The 27,720-nt window shown below is 40.3% G+C and overlaps 1 protein-coding gene across 5 annotated transcripts in view; it reads right to left on the bottom strand.

The window, feature by feature from the left end:
* The window catches only part of dcun1d4 (DCN1, defective in cullin neddylation 1, domain containing 4 (S. cerevisiae)), a 53,164-nt gene that overhangs the window by 23,807 nt on the left and 1,637 nt on the right, over positions 1–27,720 (bottom strand). For all 5 annotated transcript variants that reach the window (XR_015074125.1, XM_085969932.1, XM_085969931.1 and 2 more), the window contains exons 2-6: positions 22,710–22,827; positions 17,112–17,206; positions 16,553–16,623; positions 15,311–15,402; positions 12,773–12,881 (exon numbers count right to left, since the gene is read on the bottom strand). Coding sequence is in view for 4 of the 5 variants with exons in the window: in XM_085969932.1 (XP_085826058.1) it covers positions 12,773–12,881; positions 15,311–15,402; positions 16,553–16,623; positions 17,112–17,206; positions 22,710–22,780 (438 nt within the window). In the remaining variant the exon portion in view is untranslated. The remainder of the gene's footprint in view (positions 1–12,772; positions 12,882–15,310; positions 15,403–16,552; positions 16,624–17,111; positions 17,207–22,709; positions 22,828–27,720) is intronic.

The following is a 27,720-nucleotide window of genomic DNA, read 5'->3' as shown; positions in this document are numbered from 1 at the left end:
TGTTGTTATTACACACTGTTGTACCTATGCATGCCTCAACATGTCTCGGCTGGCTCCACCCACACAGGCCCAGGTATAAAGGTGATTGACCTGCAGCCCCCTGCCTTCTTGGAACCCAGTCAACCACGAGAGGCATGCTCTGTTCTTTGCTAATAAAAGCCTTTAGTTACTCTCTTAACTCTCAGTCTTTTATGAGTAATTGATAGCGCATCAACCGTCATACCTTTTAATGTAGTTTCCCAATCTACCTTAGCCAACTCACCCCTCATACCTATGTAGCTTGCTTTGTTTTGATTTAAGACCCTAGTTTTGGATTTTACTAAATCACTTTCAAATTCAATATAAAATTCTCTCATATTAGTCAGAGTCATAACAGCAGAGGCCATTCGGCCCATCGAGTCAGTACTGGCTCTCTGCAGAGCAATCTAGTCACTCTTCCCTAAATGCCCCTTTACTAACAAGGTTATTAATTAACCCTTTCTCATTGCACAATACTAGATCTAAAATAGCCTGTTCCCTAGTTAGTGCCTCAACATACTGATCTAGAAAACTATCTTGTATACATTCCATGAATTCGTCCTCCACACTATTACTGCAAATTTGGTTTGCCCAGTCTATATGTAGATTAAAGTCCCCCATGATTACTGTATTACCCTTGGTACATGTGCCTCTAATTTCCTGATTTATACTCTGTCCTACATTACAACTACTGTTTGGGGGCCTATAAACAACTCCCACCAATGTTTTCTGCTCCTTGTTGTTTCTTAGCCCCACACAAACTGATTCTACTTCTTGATTTTCTGAGCTAAGATCCTTTCTCTCTACTGTCTTTATCCCATCCTTTATCAGGGCTGCCCCTCCTTTTCCATTTTGCCTATCTCTTCTAAAAGTTAAGTATCCTGAAATATTTAGTTCCCAACCTTGGCCACTTTGCAACCACGTCTCCATAATGCCCTTTTGATCAAACCTATTAAATTTCTATCTGCGCTATTAATTCATCTATTTTATTGCAAATGCTTCGCACAGATATAGTGCCTTTAGCTTAGACTTTTTTCTATTTTTCCCTGATGTCACCTTAGTCACTGATGCCCGATTACCTTGGTCTATCTCTTCCTGACCCACTCTGCTTATTTTTTACCCAAAACTCTACTCTGCTCTAGAGCTATGACATTTCTCTTGCTGCTTTTAAATTTAATCTTTCCTGAATCCTCCCAACCCCCTTCATTAGTTTAAAGCCCTCTCTACTGCCCTAGTTATTCGATTCGCCAGGACACTGGTCCCAGCCTGGTTTAAGTGGAACACGTCCCATTGGAAAAGCTCCTTCTTTCCCCAGTACGTTCCCCATTAGATAACTAATACTAACTACTTCAGTTTCTGCTGGGTGAGTTTGGTTTAGACTGTCGGATTTCTTCAGCCTTACCATCAGAAATCTGATTTACTACCTGCAACATTTTGCACTTCTCAAGTAGTTCGATGGCCATTTAACTATTCAAAGTAATGGCCAAGAATGTTTATTCTGCTCGTAATAGCAGGAAATAAATTAAGCACGGCACTGAAACTGCACAGCCTGACAAGTGTTCCTCTGATTTTAAAAAGATAATTTTATTATCTCAGGTGCTAGTGTGTAATCAACATCTGAATTTTGAAATCAGAAACAAAGATTAAACTACAATTCAAGTTTTACAAATTGTATGCTCCATCTACTTATGTACGTTGCATTAAAAACTGTGGGGCAGTAATGCAGTAACATTTGTAAACTGCAGGCAGATGTTGTATGATGAAATGTCATGTGACTGAATGTTACATGATCAGACCTCCAGGAATACATTAAACCAGAGTTGTCAACCCTAGCTCAGATGGAGCCTGTATAAGTTCAGAAATAACAAGTGATCAGTTACTATACTTGAAGTGTATTACAGACCATTAAGTAGTGGGAAAGAAATGGAGAGCAAGATCTTTAGGCAATTTAGAGTAGTTTACAGTAATAATAATTGTGGATTAAGCTAAACTAGGACGAGACAAATTGATGGCCAAAACGGAGAGGAAATGCATTCACAACTAGAAAGAGTGTGAAGAAAAATGGGAGATGTGACCTTATTAATTAAAGACATGATTACAGCCATAGAAAGGAAAATTTTTATTGATAGTTTTGCTGAGATAGTTGACCTGGGTAGAATTAATAAAAGGGGGTCTGTTACCATAGTTGGAGTGAACTACAAACCATCAAAGAATGGGAAAGAATTTGAGGATACGATTTGTAGGCAATTTAGAGAGGTCTGTAATAGTGAGAGCTATAATTAGGGGGGTGGGAAATTTAAATTATCCTAGCACAGATTGGTATGTGTGGACTTTCAAAATGGGGAGGAGTTCTTGGAATGCATCCAGGATTTTTTTTTTTAATTCACTGTTGCATGACCAACAAGGAAGAATGCAGTGTTAGATCAGATTTTGGGTTAAAAAGCAAGACAAGTAAGCAACTATGAGGTTGGAGAACATTAGTCAAATGGTGACCATAATTAGTTCACAACAAAAATACATTGAAAAAGCTTTTCTCTTGAAAAATCATCAGATTGGAAATTAGCTAGTTTCCGAGTGATGAGAGGTCTTAAAGCAGTTAAATTGGTTGGAAAATGTTACAGATCAAACAGAATAGCAGTGGAAGATATTTAAATAGCAGATGCAATTTAACGCAGAAGTGTGAAGTGATTTCTTTTGGTGGGAAGACTGAGGAGAGGCAATATAAACGAAATGGTACAATTTTAGAGGTGGTGCAGGAACAGAGACACCTGGGGGTGCATGTACACAAATTTTTGAAGGGGACAGGACAAGTTGAGAAGGCGGTTAAAAAAACTTACGGGATCCTTGGCTTTATCAAGAGGCATAGAGTACAAAAGTAAGGAAGTTATGGTAAATCTTTATAGAACACTGGTTATGCCTTAGCTGGAGTATTGTGTTCAATTCTGGGCACCACACTTAGGAAGGATGTTAAAGTCTTAGCGAGGGTACAGAGAAGATTTACTAGAATGGTACCGGGGATGTAGGACTTCATTTAAGAGGACTAGAGGAAGTAGGGTTGTTCTCCTTTGAGCAGAGAAGGTTATGGGAGATTTAATAGGAGGTGTTCAAAATCATGAACAGTTTTGATAGAGTAAATAAGGAGGGAACAGTTTCCAGTGGCAGAAGGATCAGCACAACATTTATATAGCACCTTTAACACAATAAAACGTCCCAAGGCACTTCACAGGAGTGTTATCAAACAAATTTTCACACCAAGCCACATAAGGAGATATTAGGACAGATGACTTAAAGATATGGAGGGAAAAAAGGGAGGTGGAGTAGCTGTACTTATTAGGGATAGAATAATGGCAGTAGAAAAAAGTGACGCAGATATCAGCAAGACAGAAACAGAATCCATATGGATAGAGATAAAAGAAAAAGGATCAATCACACCAATAGGCGTAGTCTACAGACCGCCTAATAGTGGAAGGGAGGTGGATGAAGAAACATGCAGACAAATTAGGGAAATGAGTAAAAAACAGAATAGTAATCATGGGGGATTTCAACTACCCTGATATTAATTGGACAGAATAGGTAGGTAAAGGAGATAAGGGAATGGAGTTCCTAGAATGTCTACAGGACTCCTTTCTAACCCAATATGTAAAAAGCCCAACAAGGGAGGATTCGCTATTGGATCTAGTAATGGAGAATGAAATGAACCAGAGCCGATGAGAAGTAAAAGTAGGGGAACATGTAGGCAATAGTGACCATAATATAATACGCTTTATGATAATTGAGAAGGACATAATTATGACAAAAATCAGGTTAATAGGATTGGAGAAAAGCTGATTTTGAGGGGCTGAGAATAAAACTTGGGAAGATAAAATGGGCAACAATATTGGCAAACAACGATGTAGAACAACAATGGGAAACATTTAAATGGTGTTCAACAGAGTGCAGGAAAAATATATTCCGCTAAAAGGAAAGAACAAACTAAACAGTAGTGAGACTCCATGGATGAATAAATCCATAAGGGAACAATTGAGGGTAAGGAAAGAGGCATACATTAAGTACATAGACAGCAGGGGAGTGCATGATAAGGGAGAATACGAAAAGATTAGGAGAGGAGAGAAGTAAAAAAAAATTAGGGAGGCAAAGAAGAACTGTGAAACTAAATTATCAAGGAACATAAAACAAAATAGTAAAATATTTTATAGGCACATCAAAATAAAAAAGGTTGGAATGGGAATAGGGTCATTAAGGGATAAACAGAATACCACAGGTAACGATAGAAATGGCAGAAATATTAAATAATTATTTTGCTTCAGTATTTACCAGGGAGATAGAACAGGTGGACATGACATAGATAGATGCACTAATCGCATCATCCAATCTATCTATATCTATATAAAAAAGGATCGATCTGTCTGTCTGTCTGTCTGTGTCTGTCCTCCGGTGTGCGTCTGTCCGGCTATGCACTCAAAAAAGTTATAGGGCGTACCTGCGCGTGCGTTACCTCCAAAGAAAGCTTACCGGTCCGGGACGGTCGTAAGCGTATTTACTTTTCGGTCGGACGAAAATTGTTCGCGCCTTATCCAAAAAACCGTCAAAATTTAACTCATTATCTGCTAATTAGCATTGATTGACTGACGTCAAGGTTCAGCCAATCCTGTGCCGTCACCATTGACCAATCCTACAGTTCAGTCGCCTGATGGTTGGCCAATCGCTGCGTCTGTGGGCGGGACTAATCGTTTTCATCTCAGGGATCTGGCAGCCATTGCCTCAAGCTAAAAACCCCATTTACTTCCAGCTCAAAATCTGCTCATCCAGCTTCGAAAAAGTTAGTATCTCTTTTAAAAATAACATCTCTTTTAAAAATAACATAAGATTTACCAAAAACGTTTTATAAGTACTTTCACTTTCATCTTTCAAGGTATTAAAAAGGTAGAAATGTTGCCCGGCAGCAGATTGACAAAGACACAGAGACAGGGCCCAAAAGCCTGGGACTCTATTTAAAATGTTGCCCGGCAGCAGATTCACAGAGGGACACAGAGAGGCCCCAAAGCCTCGCACTCAATTTAAACCGCCCGGCCCAAAACAGCCCTGGCAAAGCCGGGCTCCCCCAGCTAGTTTAAAATAAAAAAAGGGGATATATTAAATAAACTAATCAAACTCAAAGAGGATAAAACCCCTGGTCGGGATGGATTGCATCCATGTATTTTAAAATAATCTAGGGAAGAGATAGCAGAGGCATTACTTTGCATATTTAATAATTCGTTAGAAAAAGGTGTAGTGCCAGAAGACTGGCGGATAGCTAACGTAATACCGATATTTAAGAAGGGGGCTAGAACATGCCCAGGGGGGTTATGGACCAGTTAGCTTAACATCGGTGGTAGGAAAAATAATAGAATCCCTACTAAAGGAGAAAATAGAAGAACATCTAGAAACCAAAAATATAATAATGAATAGTCAGCATGGATTTCCAAAGGGAAAGTCTTGCTTGATCAATATTATTGAAAATTTTGAAGAGGTAACAGAGAAGACAATGGTAATGTAGTAGATGTAATTTATCTGGATTTTTAAAAGGCCTTCGATAAGGTACCCCATAATAGACTGATGAACAAGGTCAGAGAATGCAGAGTCAGGACAAGTAGCAGAATGGATTGCTGGCTGGCTTCAGGACAGAAAACAGAATAGGAGTAAAGGGTAGCTAGTCACAGTGGCAAAAGGTGGGTAGTGGTGTTCCACAAGGATCAGTGCTGGGGCCACTGCTGTTGGAACATAAGAAATAAGAGCAGGAGCAGGCCATACGGCCCTTCGAGTTTGCTCCGCCATTCAATAAGATCATGGCTGATCATTGACCTCAACTCCACTTTCCCGCCCGATCTTCATATCCCTGGATTCCCCTAGAGTCCAAAAATCTATCTATCGCAGCCTTGAACATGCTCAAAGACTCACCATTCACAGCCCTCTGGGGCAGAGAATTCCAAAGATTCACAACGCTGAGTGAAGAAATTCCTCCTCATCTCAGTCTTAAATGGCCTACCCCTTATCCTGAGACTATGCCCCCTAGTTCTAGACACTCCAGCCAGGGGAAACAACCTCTCAGCATCTACCCTGTCAATCCCCTTCAGAAACTTGTATGTTTCAATGAGATCATCTCTCACTCTTCTAAACTGAAGTATAGGCCCATTCTATACAATCTCTCATAGGACAGCCCTCTCATCCCAGGAATCAATCTAGTGAACCATCATTGCACCGCCTCCAAGGCAAGTATATCCTTCTTTAGATAAGGAACTGTGTACAGTACTCCAGGTGTGGTCTCACCAAGGCCCTGTACAATTGTAGCAAGACATCCTTACCCTTATACTCCAACCCCCTTGCAATAAAGGCCAACATGCCATTTGCCTTCCTTATTGCTTGCTGTACCTGCATGCTAGCTTTCAGTGTTTCTTGCACGAGGACACCCAAATCTCTCTGAACACCAACATTTGAAAGTTTCTCACCATTTAAAAAATATCGTTTTTCTATTCTTCCTACCAAAGTGAATAACCTCACATTTCCCTACATTATACTCCATCTGCCTTCTTACTGCCCACTCACTTAGTCTATCTATATCCTTTTGCAGACTTTCTGTTCTCCTCCCACCTAGCTTTGTATCATCAGCAAACTTGGATACATTACACTCAAGTCCCTTCATCTAGATCATTAATATAGATTGTAAATAGCGGAGGCCCCAACACTGATCCTTGCGGCACTTATCACTTGGAGGGTGTGAGTCTAGATGGGGTAGAGGAACAAAGGGATCTCGGAGTACAAATACACAAACCACTAAAAGGTATGACGCAGGTTAACAAGCCCATAAAAAAAGCAAACCAAGCACTAGGGTTTATTTCTAGAGGGGTAGAATTGAAAAGTAGGGAAGTTATGCTAAACCTGTATTGAACCTTGGTTAGACCACATTTAGAGTACTGCGTACAGTTCTGGTCACCATATTATAAAAAGGATAGAGGCACTGGAGAGGGTGCAGAGAAGATTTACAAGGATGATACCAGAAATGTGAGGGTTTACATATCAGGAAAGGATGAACAGGCTGGGTCTCTTTTCTCTTGAAATAAAGGCTGAGGGGTGACCTAATAGGGGTCTTTAAAATTATGAAGTTTTGACAGAATGGATAGAGAGAGAATGTTTCCACTTGTGGGGAAGAGCATAACTAGAGGCCATCAATATAAGATAGTCACCAAGAAATCCTAGAAGGAATTCAGAAGAACTTCTTTACCAAAAGAGTGGTGAGAATGTGGAACTCGCTACCACAGGGAGTAGTTGAAGCGAATAGTATAGATGCATTTAAGGGGAGACTAGACAAGCATATGAGGGAAAAGGGAATAGAGGGTTATGCTGATAGATTTAGATGAGGAAAGACGGGAGGAGGCTCGTGTGGAGCATAAACGCTGGCATGGACTGGTTGGGCCAAATGGCCTGTTTCTGTGCCGTGTGTCCTATGTAATCCCATGTAAAGCTTGGTCAGCGATAGGTTTTAAAGAGCATCTTAAAGGAGCAGATAGAGGTAGAGAGGCAGAGAGTTTAAGGAGGGAATTCCAGGGCTTAGGGCCCAGGCAGCTGAAGGCACAGCCGCCAATAGTGGAGCAATTAAAATTGGGGATGTGCAAGAGGCCAGAATTGGAGGAGCGCAGAGATCCCGAAGGCTTATAGGGCTAGAGGAGGTTACAGAAATAGGGAGGGGCGAGGCCATGGAGGGATTTGAAAACAAGGATAAGAATTTTAAAATTGAGGCATTGCCAGACCAGGAGCCAACGTAGGTCAGCGAGCACAGGGGAGATGAGCAATGTTCCCGCTAAATGTTTTTTTGTGCACGGTACCTTAAGATTTGCTGTGCGGCTATGCAAGCACATTGCCTTCAAGGGAACAGCTTGAGTGCGGCCTGCATGGTACCCTCCCAATTGCTGCGCGGCCACGTGTGCAGCTTAGAGGGAACACTGGTGAAGGGTGAATGGGACATGGTGAGAGTTAGCATACAGGCAGCCAGCAGCAGAGCACTGGAATAGTCAAGTCAGCATGGATGAGGGTTTCAGCAGTAGATGAGCTGAGGCGGGACTAAGTTACGGAGGTGGAAGTATGCGGTCTTGGTGATGGAGCGGCTATGTGGTCAGAAGCTCTTCTTGTGGTAACCAGAGACACAGATTTAAGGTAATTGGCAAAAGAATCAGAGGTGATAGGAGGGGAAAAAATTTTACACAGCAAGTTATGATGATCTGGAATGCGTTGCCTGAAAGGGTAGTGGAAGCAGATTAAATAATAACTTCCAAAGGCAATTGGATAAATACTTGAAGGGGAAAAGTTTGTGGGGCTATGTGGTAAGGGCACAGGAATGGGACTAATTGGATAGCTCTTTCAAAGAGCCGGCATGGGCACAATGGGCCGAAGAGCCTCCTTCTGTGCTATATGATAAAATGATTCTATTCTATTCTATGATTCTATAAATGAGTGCTGAAACAGAAATTAGGTTAAAACAGGGCTAATGATAGAGAACAGAAGAAAATATGTATAAAAAGAATACAAGGAAGCAAAGTGAGATCAGGAAGGTTAAGAGGGAGCATGAAAGAAGACTGGCAGTCAACATAAAAGGGAAACAGCATGGAGTTTTATCACTTAAGGAAGTAAAAAGGATCGTCAAAATTATGGGTGGGACCACAGAGATGAAAGTAGCCATATTATAATTGAATAGCAGAAATGTTTAATTACTTCTTCTGTTTTTACAGAGGAAGGTAAAAGTAGGATTGTAGAAGCAGCTGAACATAGGAACGCCATTCAGCCCCTCGAGCCTGTTCCGCTATTCGATGAGATCATGGCTGATCTGTGATTTAACTCCATATACCTGCCTTTGGCCCATATCCCTTAATACCTTGGTTAACAAAAAGCCATCAATATCCAATTTAAATTTAACAATTGATCTAGCATCAATTGCCATTTGCAGAAGAGAGTTCCAAACTTCTACCACCCTTTGTGTGTAGAAGTGTTTCCTAATTTCACTCCTGCCAGGTCTGGCTCTACTTTTTAGACTATGCCCCCTAGTCCGAGAATCCCCAACCAGTAGAAATAGTTTCTCTCGATCTACCCTATTTGTTCCCTTTAATATCCTGAAAACTTCAATCAGATCACCCCTTAACCTTCTAAATTCTAGGGAATACAACCCTAATTTGTGTAATCTCTCCTCCTAACCTAACCCTTGAAGTCTGGGTATCATTCTGGTAAACCTACGCTGCACTCCCTCCAAGGCCAATATATCCTTCCTATGGTGTGGTGCCCAGAACTGCGCTCAGTACTCCAGGTGTGGTCTAACCAGGGCTTTGTATAGCTGCAGGATAACTTCTGCCCCCTTGTACTCTAGTCCCCCAGATATAAAGGCCAGCATTCCATTAGCCTTTTTGATTATTTTCTGTACCTGTTCATGACATTTTAATTATCTATATACCTGAACCCCCCCCCCCCCCCACCCACACGTCTCTTTGGACATCCACCATTTTTAAGCTTTTTACCATTTAGAAAGTACCCTGTTCTATCCTTTTTAGGTCCAAAGTGGATGACCACACATTTACTTACATTGAAATCCATTTGCCACAGTTTTACACATTCACAATCTATCAATATCCCCTTGTCATTTTTTGCTTTCATCTACACTGCCTACATTGCTGCCCATCTTTGTGTCATCAGCAAATTTGGATATATGACTTTCTATACCATCATCCAAGTCATTAATAAATATCTTGAATAGTTGAGGCCCCAACACCGATCCCTGCGGGACACCACTAGTCACATCCTGCCAATTGGAGTACCTACCCATTATCCCTGAGGGGGATGTGGAAGGGCAACTGATGGAGACAAATATTTAGAAGGAAGATGTATTAAGAAAACACTAAGTTAATGGGAGCTAAAGTAGAAAAGTCACCAAGTACAAATAGTATTCATCCCAGAATACTGAAGGAGGTTAGAGATAGTGGAGGGACCAACTGTAATTTTCCAAAAATCCATGGAAAATGAGAATTGTGCCAAAAGACTGGAGTTGCCAAATGCTACACCCCTGCTCAAGAAAGGGGTAAAGGAGATACCAGGAAATTATAAGTCAATTAGTCTGACCTCAGTTGTGGGTAAACTTCTATGGGGTCATTTTTACTTTTGGTGGGGCGGAAAACTGACAGTAGTGGATTGGTCGCCGGTTACACACGCTGTCCGATTTTCCGATGTGTAATTTCTACAAGACATTTGTTAGGCCACAGTTGGAGTATTGTGTGCAGTTCTGGGCACCCATTATAGGATGAATATTAAAGCCCATGGAAAGGATACCATGAAATTTAACTAGAATACAATCAGGAATGAGAGGTTGTTATGAAGAAAGGCTTAAAAAAAAAAAATTTCCCCTCCACTGGAACAGCGAAGGGGGATATAATTGAGGTTTTCAAGATTATGATTGGTTTTTGAGAGAGTAAGAAGAGTGAGAGGGTAAGAAGGGAGTGAAAAATTATTTCTGATGATTGACAAATCAGTCACAAGGGGCATAGAATCATCACTAGAAAAGCTAAGAAGGAAGTTTAAAACAAAAATCCCAGAGGGTCATTAGGTCATTAAATACTTTGCCACAAGTGTTTTTTGTTGCAGAGACTAACATTATTTAAAGGAAAATTGGCTAAGCATTGGTAAAGGAAGAATACAAAAGGGTAAGGAGCAAGAAACTTTGATTAGTATAATTAGCTTCATTTGGAAAAGCAACAGTATCACTGGCTCAATGGGTAAAATGGTCTCCTTCCGTACTGTAATTGAATGACTCTATAAAGGGGACTAAAAGCCAAGTACTTTGCATACTGATAGCAATGACCATTACACATTAAGCTAGACCATTGTGCTCCCCAATCCTCTAGTGGTGAATTTATGACACAATTTGCTGGTAAAATAATTAGAATATGACACAGCAAGTATAGTGGCTGATCATGAGTGGCACGGCCAATGAAGAGTTAACAATTTATTTTGATTGTTGATTTTTTAAATTTATATCCAGCAGCAAATTACTAAACTATATAAATAGGAATAAATATTGGCACAAGAATAGAACACTTTTTGCAACCAATAATTCCATCTGGACATTTTAAAAACAGGCTGCTGTTTATAAAGTAAATTTAGTACACGGTGGCTTTACTATAGTATTCTATATAGTAAAAATACTGGGGTTAGGAATTCAATATAATGTGTATGAATTGAGTTAGGTGTATCCTTTCATTACATACAACTCCTCCAAGAGGCAATTTCAGTATTTCCCTAGTTTTTTCGATTGCAGTATCTGGCAGCGAGAGAAATATGTATAAAGATCATTTGCAATACATTAAAACTTCAAAAATGAGCTCTGCTTTGATCAATCTGAAAAAAATTGAGAATTCAGATAGCAACTGTTATAATGCCCAGAGGCAATGTTGACTCTTTTAACACATTCCAGTTACGATTCCTGTATGCTCAGCCCACTAGCGCCATTCTGCAATGATCTAAATGGCAGTGATAATCTCAGGTGACTTTAATTCAGAAAACTCGATCTCACTATTGATTTTAAAGGGGGGGGGGGGGGGCGCTGAACTATAATAATTAGTTGTGCAACTGTTTCGGTGAGGGAAACAGCAGAGCAGACCAAAAATCTGAGGTAATGAGGGAGTGATGTAAGCCGTAGTTGAAGTTACTGACTCCATCATTTCCTGGGACTTTTGTGCCGTAAATCAGGCCCCGCAAAGTTGATGCATCATTACAATGGCACATATCTCCAGGAAATTCTGGGCCAATTCCTTTAAAAAAAAAAAAATCTGATGTCTAAATTTACCTATGTTTTTGGAGTCCAATTCCCCCCCCCCCCCCCCGATCATCACACATTTTTAAATAAAAAAATCCTTAAAGAATGGGTTTTTTAATATTTGACAATGAAAACAGACCAACAGCCCTTAATAACATGCGATTTGAACACATGGTTTGAGTTTGTCTATTCCCCATCTCAATTTTTTAAAAAGTTTTTGTTGCTGCAAAAAAACGACAGACAAAAGCTCTAGGTCTCAGAGGAAACATGTTGCTCTCAATAAAGGATTGGAGAGGCACCAGGAAAGACCAATGTCAAACAACCAAAAAATCTCAGGGTGGGGGTGGTAATGAGAGAAGGGAAAAGAGACCTCATACCTTTTAACAAGTTCCACTTTAACCACTGCTGTGAGAATTCCAGCCAATTTTTCCTCCTTCCTAGTAAAGATATATCTAGCCTCTAATCACCACCTCGCCCTACAGTTCAGCAAGATTGCAAATAAGCTGCATGAGAATCATTGGGGTGAATTTATATCCTAGTGTAGTGATACAGCACCCAGTATGCTCACCTACTTACTGTATCACAAATTGTAAATAGTATAAGTTTCCAATTTCAAATATTTAAAACTTAAATAGGTACAGGAACTTCAGAAACTATTGCAATTCAATTTTTTATTTTTATTTTCAATATATAACAAACTATTCCAGTGCCCATTTTAGATAGGGAAGGCAACTTAAGTGGTTTGGTGAAGTATTCAAAGTTATCAAATAAACAATAAATAACCCAAAGCTATTTTTTTTTCTATGAGGCAAAAGAGAAAGGTCTTCTGAGAAAAGTAAATGTCTATTAGCTATCACCTTATGGACACAGATACGTTTGGGTGCTTTTGTTGCTTAACATTTATGTTTTTCTTACAATAGAATCACTTACCCGTGCAAAATCAAACGCATATCTGTATATAAGTTTAAAATTTGTGGGCTCATTCAACAATGATCTCAAGTAATCTAGCGAATTTCTCAGTTTCTCTGTTGTGTCACATCTAAAATTGGAAAGAAGAATAACATTGAAAAATATTCCACAGCACTTTAATAGCCCAAACCACATTAAGTTTTCAAACCAAGTGATTAACACATTAGCTTTTCAAAAATAAAATCGAAAGGAGAGACAGAGACAGACAGAAAGAAAGGTGTGCGCGAGAAAGGGAGAGTGAATCTCTTTCAGAAAACCTTTAAGGATCTTATGTAAAATTTAATTGAGCAGACTCCAAAATATCACTAATGGATTCAATTTAGTATTGAAATACATTAGGACCACACCTGAGGAGGCTGTGTTGCACCTAAACCATACATTCAATCTTACAATCTTACAGTACATTACTCAGCACTCTCGTCTCACCATGAGAAACTTAAAATTCACTATTAGCTAGCTTACTAGTTGTTCCACATTAAAATTTTCTATTAACTTTAAATAAATTCTCCCTCTTTCAAAATGTACACTCACACTAAAGGCCTACCAACTGCAACCTCAATTACTCTATCTGTAGCAATATCTGAAATACTTAAATAGCTGAATCCGGTAAACAGCAGTCTGAATCAGAATTTAAGTAATCTGCCAAGTATCACATTTTTGCAACCAATAATTCCTTCTGAACATTTTTAAAATGGGCTGCTGTTTATAAAGTAAATTTCATACATAGTAACTTTTACTATGGTATTCTAAATAGAAAAATACTGGGGATATGAATGGAGTTAGGTGTTACCCTTTAATCACGTACAACTCCTCCAAAACAACCATTTCTCTAAAAAGACAGGGAAAATGCCATTTCTGTATGGAGTTTAACTCCAAATGGAACATGGTCATCCCTTCCAACAGAGCAATACCAATTGGATTGATTTGTTTTGTTCTTCTGGTTTAACCAATTGTAAAAGACCTAAGTGTTATACAAATAAGATGCACACAAACCATGAAATAATCATGGAAAACAGATTTATCAGGGGTAAAAGTATTACAAATAATGGTAGAAATACTTGTTTCTTAAAAAAATTTCCACGAGGTCCAAACACTCACTACATTGGGTCTTGTGTTCCTTGCACAAGTTAAAAATACATGCTGGTCTCCATTATTGTTAGAGGGAAATTAATTTAAAGCCTCACCACACAAGTGAAATGTCATTGAAATTCAAATTAAATTCTACCATTGCTTCAAGGAAGTGACGCATCAGAAACTGGCATAATTGCTGGAATTTTAGCAGTAATAATGTAAAAGTATGAAACTATGTACTTTTTAATTTTGGAAAAAGGTTTATATAGACATCAAGGGCTCAATGGGATGGGGTTAAACACAAGAGATTGAGCATTAAGTTAACTGTCTGAGGACTTTTAGCAAAATGCTGCCACTCAAGATCAAAATTATGTTCTAGCCCCAAAGCCCATCTTTTATTAACTTATGAAACAGATTTTTAGTGGTTTTTCACTTCATTAATGCTCAAAAGACAATAGCTCGTGGAAGGTCTAAATTCTTGATGTAGCCCAGTGCATTAGTCCAGCTACATAGGACCCTCAAATTTCCTGTTCCATGAAAAGTTTTCAAATTTACATGGGCCAACTAGTGAATGGTGGGCACATCACCTTGCTAATGCCTTCACTTACATTTTCCAAGTCACATCTGCATCTAACAGACATGGAATACTGCCATCCCTTTAAGGAGGAGAATTTGTATACAACATTGGTTATGCCACATTTGGGGGTACTGTATAGAGTTTTGGGCAAAAAATAATGGAGCCACAGAAAATATACAACATAGATTCACCAGGAATTAGTTACAAGCAGGTGGTTTTTTAAAAAAGTGCTCATTTAACAAGGGTTGTTAATACTGGAGAGAATGGAACACTTCTCATTTTATTATCGGTAATCAGCACTCTTAGGTCATATATAGCACAACCAGATTCAGAGTATCCTCAACTCTGCTGCAACAACATGCCCCAGCCTCAGAAGAGCACCACCTACCACACTCGTATGACATTTTATCTCATTTCCCATACCAGCCATCCTGTGTCCCCTGAGCGAGATTGACAATTACTGCTGAATTAGATATAGAGAGAGAGATAATGTTGTGTTGTAGGCTGATGCCCACTAGGAATTGAATGAGATGCTGCCCAAACACATCTTATATACAACCAGCAGAGAAGACAATGTGGATCTAGCAGAGTTAGAGGCATGTTGAATTGAAATAGCCTTCTTCTATACTGTACTTAAAAAAAAATAAAAATAAAAAAAAAAATCATTCTTAAGCAGAAACTCAACATAAAAGGTATTCTGAAGAGATGTAGTTGAATTTCAGTTTTAAAAAATAACCATAGCTCTAGCCATTAAAGAGTTAAACAACAATAATCTTAACAGCTGACTAAACATAAAGTTAACTGGCAACTATTTCAAAATAAAATGAAACTAAACCAGAAGCATTTCATACTGTAATAAGGTCATTCCCTTCAACCATTCTTGTAGAGTGAAGTAACCCATGCTCTGGGCATCCAACTTCCAGGCAAGCACCAACATCACCACCTACAATAAGTACAACAGATCAATACTGGTAGAGAAATACAGGCTTTTGTTTTTTTTTTAAAAAAAGGCTGTTTGGCAATCAGAATCCCAAGAATATTTAATAGTTTATAATTTAAATGAAGTTTGATACCCACCTTGGGTCTTAGTCACTGCAATAACTTTAGCAGGCGATCATTTACATACAATTGATTGGAGAGAAAAAAAGCCCCTTTTAACGCATTTTGAGATTATCTTTAGATGTTAGTGTACACAGGCTCAACAACTTTTCCCAGCCAGGTCTCAAACATCAGCCCTCACTATACATTAGAATATTAAAAAATCAAATGGGAAATGAGAAAAAGGTAACTGATTATTTTTTTAAAAACATCTTATTGTAAAAGAGATTCATTAAATGAGGGCAGGAATTGGAAGGGAGAGATTGGGGGAGAAAAGGGTACAGGTTTGCAACTATTATTAGTATACTCCTGTTTGGTCAACACAAACTGGTTGGGTTGAATGGCCTGTTTCCATGTTAATCTCCATGTAATTCTATGACTGGAGCGGGCAAAGACAGACAGACAGAAATACAAACATAATAGCTGACTGCTATTATATAGGGACAGCTGATTTGCCCAATGTCAGCACCAAGCATATTTACTGAGTACCCATCTAGGGATGCAGCTTTCCCATTGAAGCTGCACATTTAACCCTATTTGAATAATTGACCTTTTGTGGGCTGCAATTTTATCTCTCTTGGAAGGGCTGGTTTGTGGTTAGTCAGTCAGGAGAAATAAGGCCCGTTTCCAGACCACAAAGGACACAGTTTCACTCCCAGAGAGCAGATTTGTAGCCAGCTAAGTGAAGTGTTTTGCCTCCTAGGCAGATGCAGTTTTAGTTGTACATCTTATGCTGTGTAACTGTGACCATCTGGGCTTCATGCAGTGCTCCTGTTTCATTCTCTAAAAAGTGCTGAAAAGTTATTGCCAAAGCAATGATATTCAGGCTCCTGGAACTGCCTCCAGAGATCACTTAAATTCACAAATACAGAACGTTCAGTCTAGTTCTTGATATATACCTTCAACAAAAGTTCAAATAAAATATTAGGAAGTCTCTAATTAGATTAAGCATCTTCTCATTGTTTTACTACAGATTTGTTTCCACAAGCACTTACATTTTCAGGTTCAACTCTAATGTCTTCACAGAATTTCTCCATGTCTTCAGGACCTATGACATCATCACTACCTACAACATAGCACAGTACTTTAGATATTTTGTTGCAGTATTTCCCCCAGAGCTATTTAGGACACTAATAAGCAGTCTCTCCAAACTCATTTCTGTTCATGGCAAATTGCCTTAAATTTGTAATAATCTATCAACACAGATTAAATATTGAGCAGCAGTTTCAAAATAGTACATTGGTACAGACAGTTGAATCATTGTCATATGCACATTTGGGATTTAGCGACAAAGGCCCATTATCAATCAAAATGTCAGTAAGTCTGTTCGACTACATTATTTGATCTGAAGAAATGATCAGTGCTGCTTGGGCCAAAATTAAACTTGGTCGCATACATGTACATTTTTTAAAAGCATAAATTACTATTACAGGGCCCAGGAGTATATAACTTAAGTAAATAGGTGCACTGGAGATGCTCTCCAACAAACGCACCAGGGAACTCTTAGGGGCATGTTGGTTAGTTAGCATTGAACTCTGTAGCATTTAAACACACCTGCATACTCATAGAACCACTCTAAGCATTGCTTGCTGGAGAACCCTTCCTCTTCAGGCTTCATCCTAGTTGAATCTTGTTTCCTGTACATGGTGCTGTAGAAAAGACAAATGAAAGATTAGACTAAATATGCCTAACTTTATACAACGTTAACAGTTTATCTTAAATTATCATCCGCTGCTAGTTACCTGATTGCCCACATTATTTAGAAAATTTGGAAGCATATGCCTTTAAATATGAAGAGTTTTCTGGGCATGAATAGTGCTTTGTCACTAAGTGCAAAACGTTTTCCCAACAGCCCACTCCTCAAGAGCAACACTATCTGTTGTAAACCAAACCATCCACTGTTTGTCAGTCACAGATTCTACCCAATTTATTTAATCTCAAGGGATATTTCAACAGAATTTTAATTTCATGCAGTGGTCCCCAAATAAACTCCAACTTGTCTAAATCTCACAATCCTGTCCCACACCAAGTCCCATTCCCTTATTATCCCTGGGCTCATACACCTCCATCAACTCTCCATTCCATTCAAAGCCTTCCTTCTCGTTTGCAAATTTTTTTTATGGCCTTATTCCCCCCTCTACCAATACAACTTCTTCCAGCATCTATGCCAGCAACCCCCTTTCTTCTGATACTAACTTTCTTTGCTTGTCCTCTCTCTTCCCCTCTCCTATCCCAGTCTTCATTGGCAGGCCCATCAGCTGCCTCGGTCCCACATTCTAAACTTTTGTCCTAAATTTCTCCACCACCACCAAGATATCGCTCTCAATCTTCAAAAGCATCCTCAAAACATACGTCTTCAACCATGCCTTCAGTCACCTCAAATCTTCTGCTATTCCTCATGGTAGTTTTCACACCTCTGAAGCACATTAGCATACATTACTACAATAAGAGACAAGGTAAATACAAGTAGTTGCTGCTCTTGCTCTTCATGGTGATAAGAGGCCGCATTTGAGGGTGGTGCTGTCAAAGTAGCCTTGGTGCGTTGCTGCAGTGCATCGTGTAGATAGTAAACACTGCAGCCACAGTGTGCTGGTGGTGGAAGGAGTGAATATAAAGTCCCGGGGCACCATTCAAGTGAACTGCTCTATCCTGGATGGTGCCAAACTTCTTGCCCATTGTTGAAGCTGTACCCATATAGAGGAGTGGTTGAATATTGCATCACACTCCTGACGTGAGCCTTGCAGATGGTGGAAAGGCTTTGAGGGGTCAGATAACCAATTATAAAAAGGTAGCAACTACACCTTTAAATTTACCAACTTGTGGAAGTTTACTAATAAGCTTATTCCAGACAGTTCAGTTCTTTGTAAAAATATCAGCCATAGCCCTATTGGTAAATTTAAAGCACCTATATAGTTGTCTTCTGCATCTGACCTTGTACTGGATGACAAAAAGGGAATCGATTTTCTCAAGCTTTGATGAGGTTTTCGAGCAAGACTCAGGTAAATCTGATGGTAGTGCCAGAGGCAGCGCCTTCAGCATAAGCCCTCATTATCAGCCATTCCAAATAAAGACAAGCAATGACAGTTTGGAAGAACAAAAAAATTGAACAGGAAGAGACTATTAGAGCTAACAAGTCTTTCCATTTGATAGCTCAACTCAGTTAGTCATCTCACCTATCCCTCAATCTCTTCCTGGAAATGCATCCAATTCCCTTGAACGCACTGTGCTTCAAAACCTTCCCTGGCAACTTATGCTACAAGCCTATTAACGTTTGGGTGAAAAACCTCCAACCAACTTCCACAATGTTAGATAGATCACCTCTGCTCCAAATGAAAGAGACAAAGCTTTTGAAGCATTAAGCTTTTTGTTTCACCTGAATGAAGGTAAGTAAAATTAACACAATGTAACAAAGGGCTGAGTAAGTGTTCTACTGGTGAAAATGGAGGACAACTTTCTATCTCAAAATGAACTACTATATAAAATACTGAATTGCTTCTCCAGAAACACAGAACAAAAAATATCAAAATATAATTTAATATTTGCCAGTCAAGATCATTTAAAACAAAATTATTTTCATTAAGTAAGGTTAAGTAAGTAAGGTTCTCTCATATCAACATGAAAGATGATAGGAGGAAAAAGACTGAACATGGCCATTTGCAGTTAAAAAAATCTTATGCAGTGCATGAAGGAGAAGTTAGTACAGTTCCGCTATAGTTTAAGGTGAGGCATTCCTATGCTTTAGCCCAGTCCCTCACTTCTTCATTCATGAGTAGTAAATGTACATGCAGATTGCACATTTTCTTTTGGGGGAAACATAGAAGATAGGAGCAGGAGTAGGCCATTTGGCCCCTCAAGCCTGCTCTGCCATTTAATGAGATCAAGGCTGATCATCCAAATTCAGTACCCTGTCCCTGCCTTCTCCCCATATCCCTTTAGCCTTAAGAAATATATCTAACGCGTTCTTGAATATATTTAATGAATTGGCCTCAACTGCCTTTTGTGGTAGAGAATTCCACAAGTTCACCACTCTCTGGTTGAAGAAATTCCTCCTCATCTCTGTCCTAAATGGCTTACCCCTTATCTTTAAACTGTGACCCCTGGTTCTGGACACCCCCGCCATCGGGAACATCCTTCCTGCATCGAGCCTGTCTAGTCCTGTTAGAATTTTATAAGTTTCAATGAGATCCCCTCTCAATCTTCTAAACTCTAGCGAATATAAGCCTAATCGACCCAATCTCTCCTCATACGTCATTCCTGCCATCCCAGGTATCAGTCTGGTGAATCTTTGCTGCACTCTCCCCATGGGAAGAACATCCTTCCTCAGATAAGGCGACGAAAACGGCACACAATACTCAAGGTGTGGTATCACCAAGGCCCTGTACAACTGCAGCATGACATCCTTGCTCCTGTACGCGAATCCTCTCGCTATGAAGGCCAACATACCATTTGCCTTCTTAACCGCCTGCTGCACCTGCATTCTTACCTTCAGCGACTGGTGCACAAGGACACCCAGGTCTCGTTGCACTTCCCCTTCTCCCAATCTATTGCCGTTCAGATAGTAATCTGCCTCCTTGTTTTTGCCACCAAAGTGGATAACCTCGCATTTATTCACGTTATACTGCATCTGCCATGCATCTGCCCAATCACCCAACCTGTCCAAATCATACTGGAGTTTCTCGGCATCCTCCTCACAACACACACGCCCACCCAGCTTTGTGTCATCTGCAAACTTGGGAACTAGATGTAATATCTCCTTGTCTAGATCATCAATATATATTGTGAATAGCTGGGGTCCTAGCACCGATCCCTGCAGTACCCCACTAGTCACTGCCTGCCACCCGGAAAAAGACCTGTTTATTCCAACTCTGCTTCCTGTCTGCCAACCAGTTCTCTATCCAAGTCAGTACCTGACCCCCAATCCCATGTGCTTTAACTTTACACGCTAATCTCTTATGCGGGACCTTATCGAAAGCCTTCTGAAAGTCCAAATACACCACATCCACTGGTTCTCCCTGATCTATTCTACCAGTTACATCCTCAAAAAATTCCAGATGATTAGTCAAGCATGATTTACCTTTTGTAAATCCATGTTGAAATTGTCCGATCCTGTCACTGTTTTCCAAGTGCTCTGCTATTACATCTTTTATAATGGACTCTAGCATTTTCCCCACTACCGATGTCAGGCTTACCGGTCTGTAATTCCCCATTTTCTCTCTACCACCTTTTTTAAATAGTGGGGTTACATTAGCTATCCTCCAATCCATGGGAACTGCTCCAGAGTCTATAGAATTTTGGAAGATGACCAGCAATGCATCTATTATTTCTAGGGCCACTTCCTTAAGTACCCTAGGATGTAGATTATCAGGCCCTGGGGATTTATCGGCCTTCAATCCCGTCAATTTCCCCAACACCATTTCCCTACAAATACTGATTTCATTCAGTTCTTCCCTCTCATTAGACCCTATGTTCCCCGACATCTCTGGGAGGTTATTTGTGTCCTCCTTTGTGAAGACAGAACCAAAGTATGTATTTAATTTGTCAGCCATTTCTTTGTTCCCTATTATAAATTCCCCTGATTCTGACTGCAAGGGACCCATGCTTGACTTCAATCTTTTTCTCTTCACATATCTATAGAAGCTTTTACAGTCAGTTTTTATGTTCCCTGCAAGCTTACTCTCATACTCTATTTTCCCCTCTTAATTAATCCTTTTGTCCTCCTTTGCTGACTCCTAAACTGCTCCCAATCCTCAGATTTGGTGCTTTTTCTGGCCAATTTATAAGTCCTCTCCTTGAATCTTATGCTAACCCTAATTTTCCTGGTTAGCCACAGTTGCGCCACCTTTTTTGTTTTATTTTTATGCCAGACAGGGATGAACAAATTCCGTAGTTCATCCATGCGATCTTTAAATGTTTGCCATTGCCTATCCACCGTCAACCCTTTAAGTAACGTTCCCCAATCCATCCTAGCCAACTCGCGCCTCATACCATCGTAGTTTCCTTTATTTAAATTCAGGACCCTAGTCTCTGAGTCAACTACTTCACTCTCCATCTTAATGAAGAATTCTATCATATTATGATCGTTCCTCCCCAAAGGGCCTCGCACAACAAGATTGCTAATTAATCCTTTCTCATTATATAATATCCAGTCCAAGATGGCCTGATGTCTAGTTGGTTCCTCGACATATTGGTCCAGGAAACCATCCCGTATACACTCTAGGAATTCCCATGATAACTGCTGTGCCCTTATTGTACGTGTCTTTTATTTCCTGTTTAATGCCATCCCCAACCTCAGCATTAATGTTCGGGGGTCTGTATACAACTCCCACTAATGTTTTCTGCCCCATGGTATTTCTCAGTTCTACCCATATAGATTCCACATCATCAAAACGAATATCCTTCCTTACTATTGTGTTAATCTCTTCAACCAGCAATGCTACCCCACCTCCTTTTTCTTTTTGCCTGTCCTTCCTGAATATTGAATACCCCTGGATGTTGAATTCCCAGCCTTGGTCACCCTGGAGTCATGTCTCCGTAATCCTAATTATATCATATAAAAAAGAAACACTCAAGGTGCAGCAACTGATTATTCAGATACCCTTTGCGTCATTTGATTATCTAGCCTCTATACTCCAAAAGCAACTTGAAGTGTAATAAAGGATCAATTACTCCACGAGTAGCTTGTAACATGAAGAAATTAGTCTTGAGGTTAACAGTGTGCTCACTTCTGCCTAGCCTAATTAAAGCAGTATCTTGTGGATCCTACAGCTTTAATTCTTCCCACTTGCCTCTACAGCCCAGTTTATTTGATGTCAGACATAACTCGTTACCTTTCTTTGTATTATATGTGTCAGAGTGGTAAAACATTTATCTGCCACCTGTCCTTGTGGTTTACAAGAAAGTGGGAAAATTATTTTCACATAAGTGACTAGGAAAGATTTTAGATGTGTAGCAAGCTTGTGAACTATTATACGACACCTCACGAATTAGAGCCAATGAAAATAATGTGTCTATTTCAATTTACAGGACCAAGTCACAAAGTTTGGAGGAAGGAGGGAAACAGAGTGCTGATGCAAGATATTCTTTCTTTCAAATAACCTAGCAATTTGTTGGGGACATCTAGCTTTCATTCTTTTCACAAAACTAAAAACATACCCATCATGCCTGCTTTTTTTAGCTGTCAGATCATCTGCTACTGTGGGTCTCCTCTTTTTCCTGGGTGGCATTCCCTTGTTACAGCAGTCGGAGGGGCAACTGCAAGATCGAAGATTTCCTGCATAATAAAATTAGAAATACAAATAACCGCCATACTCAGCTACATATACACATAGTACCAATGTACAATATACCAATACTTAAGGATTCGATATCCCCAACAGTAAGATTATACACAAAGAATAATCTACCCAAATGATTAATTTCAAAAAAGTGATTCTTTCAAATGTACACTGCACAATATTTCAGGGTAGAAGGAAGAAAATTCAAGTTGGAATGAAATTTCAGGCCTTTTCCTTTGAGATAATGGCATGTACTCAATAGTTAATTTCTTCTCCAGGTCATTAGCTTGATCGATCAGGCAGCTATAACGGCAGGGTACAATTAGAAAGAAAAAGGAAAGAACCTGCATTTATATAGTACCTTTCACAAACTCAGGACACCCCAAAGAGCTTTACAGCAATTAAGTACTTTGAATTGTAGTCACTGTTGTGATGTAGGGAATCACAGCAGCCAATTTGCACAGAGCAAGGTCACACAAGCAGCAATGAGATCATAGAATGATACAGAACAGGAGGCCATTTGGCCCATCGTGCCTGCGCTGGTGATACACGAACAGATAATGGGCCCGATATTCCGACCCCCATGGGCGAGTACGAGGGCACCTGTCGGAGCCTCGCAAGAGCCGGTTTCAGGCATGCAAAGTGCCTGCTTTTACCAACAGAAGAGAGTTTAAAAAAAAAAATTTCCACTGATTTATAATTTTAAAAATACTTTTAAAAAAGTTTATTTTTAGCCCCGTAAAAAACATTATTTTTCAAAAAATTAACTAATTTTAAATACGTGATTTTTTAATGTTTAACTTTTTTTTTTATATAAAGTGATCCCCATTCATACTTTTGACAGATCTATACATAGAGACCTGTCAAAAGTATGAAAGGGGATTCCCTTCTTCGATTGGTTCCCCATGGCTGCGCGCACAGACCAGGAGGCGCCCAGGATTAGAAGTCTCGGGACCTACAGAGCCAGCAGGTAGGTGCGTAGATTTTTCCAGATCGGAGACATCTGCATGCAGGAAGCCTCCGATCGGAAAATCTGTCCCAATCTGTTTAAGTGATGCTGGTCAAGGGATAAATATTGGCCCAGACACTCGGAAGTAGTCCTCTGCTTTTTTTGGACCTTTTACATCCACCAGAGGGGGCAGACAGTGGCTCGGCTTAACACCTCATCTAAAAGACACCACCACTGACAGCACAGCACTCCTGCAGTGCTGCATTGAGGTGTCAGCCTAGATTATGTGCTCAAATCTATGGATAAGGACTGAAGAATTAGGAGCAGGAGTAGGCCATACGGCCCCGCGAGCCTGCTCCGCCATTCAATAAGATCATGGCTGATCTTCAACCTCAACTCCACTTTACCACCTGATCCCATATCCCTCGATTCCCCTAGAGTCCAAAAATCTATCTATCTCAGCTTTGAATATATATAATGACTCAGCATCCACAGCCCTTTGGGGTAGAGAATTCCAAAGATTTACAACCCTCCGAGTGAAGAAATTCCTCCTCATCGCAGGCTTAAATTGCCGATCCCTTATCCGGAGACTATGCCCCCTAGTTCTAGACTCTCCAGCCAGGGGAAAACAACCTTTCAGCATCTACCCAGTCAAGCCCCCTCAGAATCTTATATGCTTCCATGAGATCACCTCTCATTCTTCTAAACTCGAGAGTATAGGCCCAATCTACTCAATCTCTCCTCATAGGACAACCCTCTCATCCCAGGGATCAATCTAGTGAACCTTTGTTGCACTGCCTCCAAGGCAAGTATATCCTTCCTCAGATAAGGAGACCAAAACTGTGCACAGTAGTCCAGGTGTGGTCTCACCAAAGGCCTGTACAATTGTAGTAAGACTTCCTTACTCTTGTATGCCAACCCCCTTGCAATAAAGGTCAACATGTCATTTGCCTTCCCAATTGCTTGCTGGACCTGCATGCTGACTTTGTGTTTCCTGTACGAGGACACCTAAATCTCTCTGAACACCAACATTTAATAGTTTCTCACCATTTAAAAAAAAATTATGTTTTCCTATTCTTCCTACCAAAGTGAATAAGCTCACATTTCCCCACATTATACTCCATCTGCCACCTTATTGCGCACTCATTTAACCTGTCTATATCCCTTTGCAGGCTCTTTGTGTCCTCCTCACAGCTTACTTTCTTCCTAGCTTTGTATCATCAGCAAACTTGGATACATTGCACGCTGTCCCTTCGTCTAAGTTATCAATATAGGCTGTAAATAGCTGAGGCCCAAGCACTGATCCTTGTGGCACCCCACTAGTTACAGCCTGCCAACAGGAAAATGACCCATTTATCCCTACTCTGTTTTCTGTCAGTTAACCAATCCTCTATCCATGCAAATATATTACCCTCAACCCTATGAGCCCTTATCTTGCGTAGCAACCTTTTATGTGATACCTTATCGAATGCCAATTGGACTTGAACCCACAACCTTCTGACTCAGAGGTGTGGATGTAAGGTCAATTGAAATGTTCAAGGATGTGATCAATATATTTTTATTAGGGGAGGGCATCAAAAAGTTGGGGGCAGAGAGGGGGGGGGGGTGGGGGGGAGAAAGAGGTCAATGGAGTTGATGTACAGATCAGCCATGATCTAACTGAATGGCAAACAGGCTAGAGGGCCTACTCCTGGTCCTATGTAACTGTACAGAGCAATAAAATAATTTCCACAGCTATCAAACTTCTTTCACAAGCAGCTACAATTCCTCCACGCAATTGAGGCTGGACTTTCTGCTTCTGTGCTCACCAGCCCATGAATTTCTACCTATTCGCTTTAACAGGTGGAAAATTGTGGGCTGGTGAGCACAGAAGCAGACAACTCTAGCCCATAGCTTTATAAAAATTGTGAACAATTAAATATTTCCCACAAATGTCTCATAAGATGTACAAAGTAAACCAAACAGAGGCTCTCCCTGAAGAAGTTGCACATATTTGATCATGGAACTAAAAGTTAAGCTGAAAGCCATAAATTAGATCCCTTTCAGAGATTTTTTTGTTGTTGCAGAATCACCCCTTTCTCTGAACAACTCCAAAAAGTAAACTAAGCTACCTTCAGTTGCATATAGGTTGATAATGGCAATCAATGATTTGGAGGGAGTGGATTAGAAGTCACCACAATCCTCATTTTAACAAAAAAAGTTAAAGAATCCAAGTGAAAGCTAATTTCTGCATAAAGATCAGTGCCACAGGGAGTAGTTGAGGCTAACAGTATTGCTGCATTGAAGGGGAGGTTAGATAAGCATGAGGGAGAAGGGAATAGAGGGTTCTGTGGATAAATTAGATGAGGAAAGACGGGAGGAGGCTCGAGTGGAGCATAAATGCCAGGATAGACTGGTTGGGCCAAATGGCTGTTTCTGTGCTGTAAATCCTATGTAATCCTAATGGCCATAATTGGAACTTCTCCCAACTATATAAAGGAATTGATTAGCACCTGTAAATGTAGCCATTAACCCTGAATATTAAATTAATTAATAATTCTTTGAAAAGAGTTACCATTAGTGGCCCTCTTAAAAGTAAACTGTTACAAAGTGATGTACAAAGTAAACCAAACAAGTCATTTTTAGCAAGAAATATGAAAGGTGGCCAATAATGATTATCCTACATTTATCCGCATCCTCCAATGAGTATACTCACATTTTCTCTCGGGCAGCAGGTTTTGGAAACAGATGACAGCTGCACCAGAGCCACTGCAAATGGAGGTGGTGTGGTCTAGTGCTTGGGGTGGGTTTCCCCCATCAATACATAGCCAGCGGGGTAATCTGCATCCTCGGATCTACTTACCTTTCTTCCGTCACATTCCCAGGCCACAGGAATCTTCTCTTTGCCAGATTTTCCATGCTACCCTCCCCCCTCTGCTATTCTGCTGTAACCCTGTACATTTCATCTGGACCCATCTTTTGTTTCTATACTTTTCACTATCACCTTCACTTCCCTTGCATCAGCATCACTTTTTTCAGTTAACCACTCCTGCCCTGCAGCCCAGCACAGACCTCTTTTGTTTGTTTTTTTCCTGCCCTCTTTTCCCTGGCTCTGTACTTGCTTAAAAGCTATTCATCTTCAAATCTTCTGGTTCTGTCAAAAGGTCATCGACCTGAAACGTTAACTCTGTTACTCTCTCCACAGATGCTGCCTGGCCCAACACTCTTTCAGAACAGTAACCAGCATTTGGAACCTGATTGTCACACCATCTAGTTTTGAACCTTAGAATTTCTTGGAATGTGGGAAATGCTGGCAAGGCCACATTTATTGCCCATCTATACTTTCCCTGGTGGTGTGCCTTCTCCATGATGTGGTCCTTGTGGTAATGAAGTTCAGACAATGATGTTAGGTAGGGAATTCCAGGATTTTGAATCAACAAGTACTGTCCTTGTGACTGGAAGGAGAGCTTCGAAGTTATGGGGCTCCCATGATATTGCGGTTTGTCCTTCTCAGTGGTAGAAGTCGCAGGGCTCAGAGTTGCAGTCAAAGCAAACTTGGTAAATTGCAGTAGTGCTTCCTGTAAATAGTACATACTACAACCGGTGTGCCAGTGGTGCACAGGCTGGATAGATTCCACTGGTGGGAGCACCGATCAAGTGGACTCTTCTGTGTCCCGATGGTGCTGAGCTTCTTGCGTGCTGTTGCGACTGCACCTATCCAAAAGAATGAGGAGTATTCCATCACACTCCTGACTTCAGCCTCCTTGATAGTGGAAAGGTTTGAGGGGTCAGGAGGTGTGCCACTCATTGCAAAATACCCAGCCTTGGCCCTGTTCTTGCAGCCACGATGTTGACATGACTGGTCCAGTTAAGCTTCTGGTCAATGGAGACCCCCCAGGATGTTGATGGTAGTGCCTTTGGTGATGATATTAAAAGTCAGGGGGAGATGGTTGAGCCTCAT

This window comes from Somniosus microcephalus, chromosome 2 (genome assembly GCF_052327205.1).
Source record: "Somniosus microcephalus isolate GS21.2 chromosome 2, FLI_Smic_1.0, whole genome shotgun sequence".
Lineage (NCBI taxonomy): Eukaryota > Metazoa > Chordata > Chondrichthyes > Squaliformes > Somniosidae > Somniosus > Somniosus microcephalus.
The sequence above is the reverse complement of the archived record's forward strand: the minus strand, read 5'-3'. Positions and strand labels throughout refer to the sequence as shown.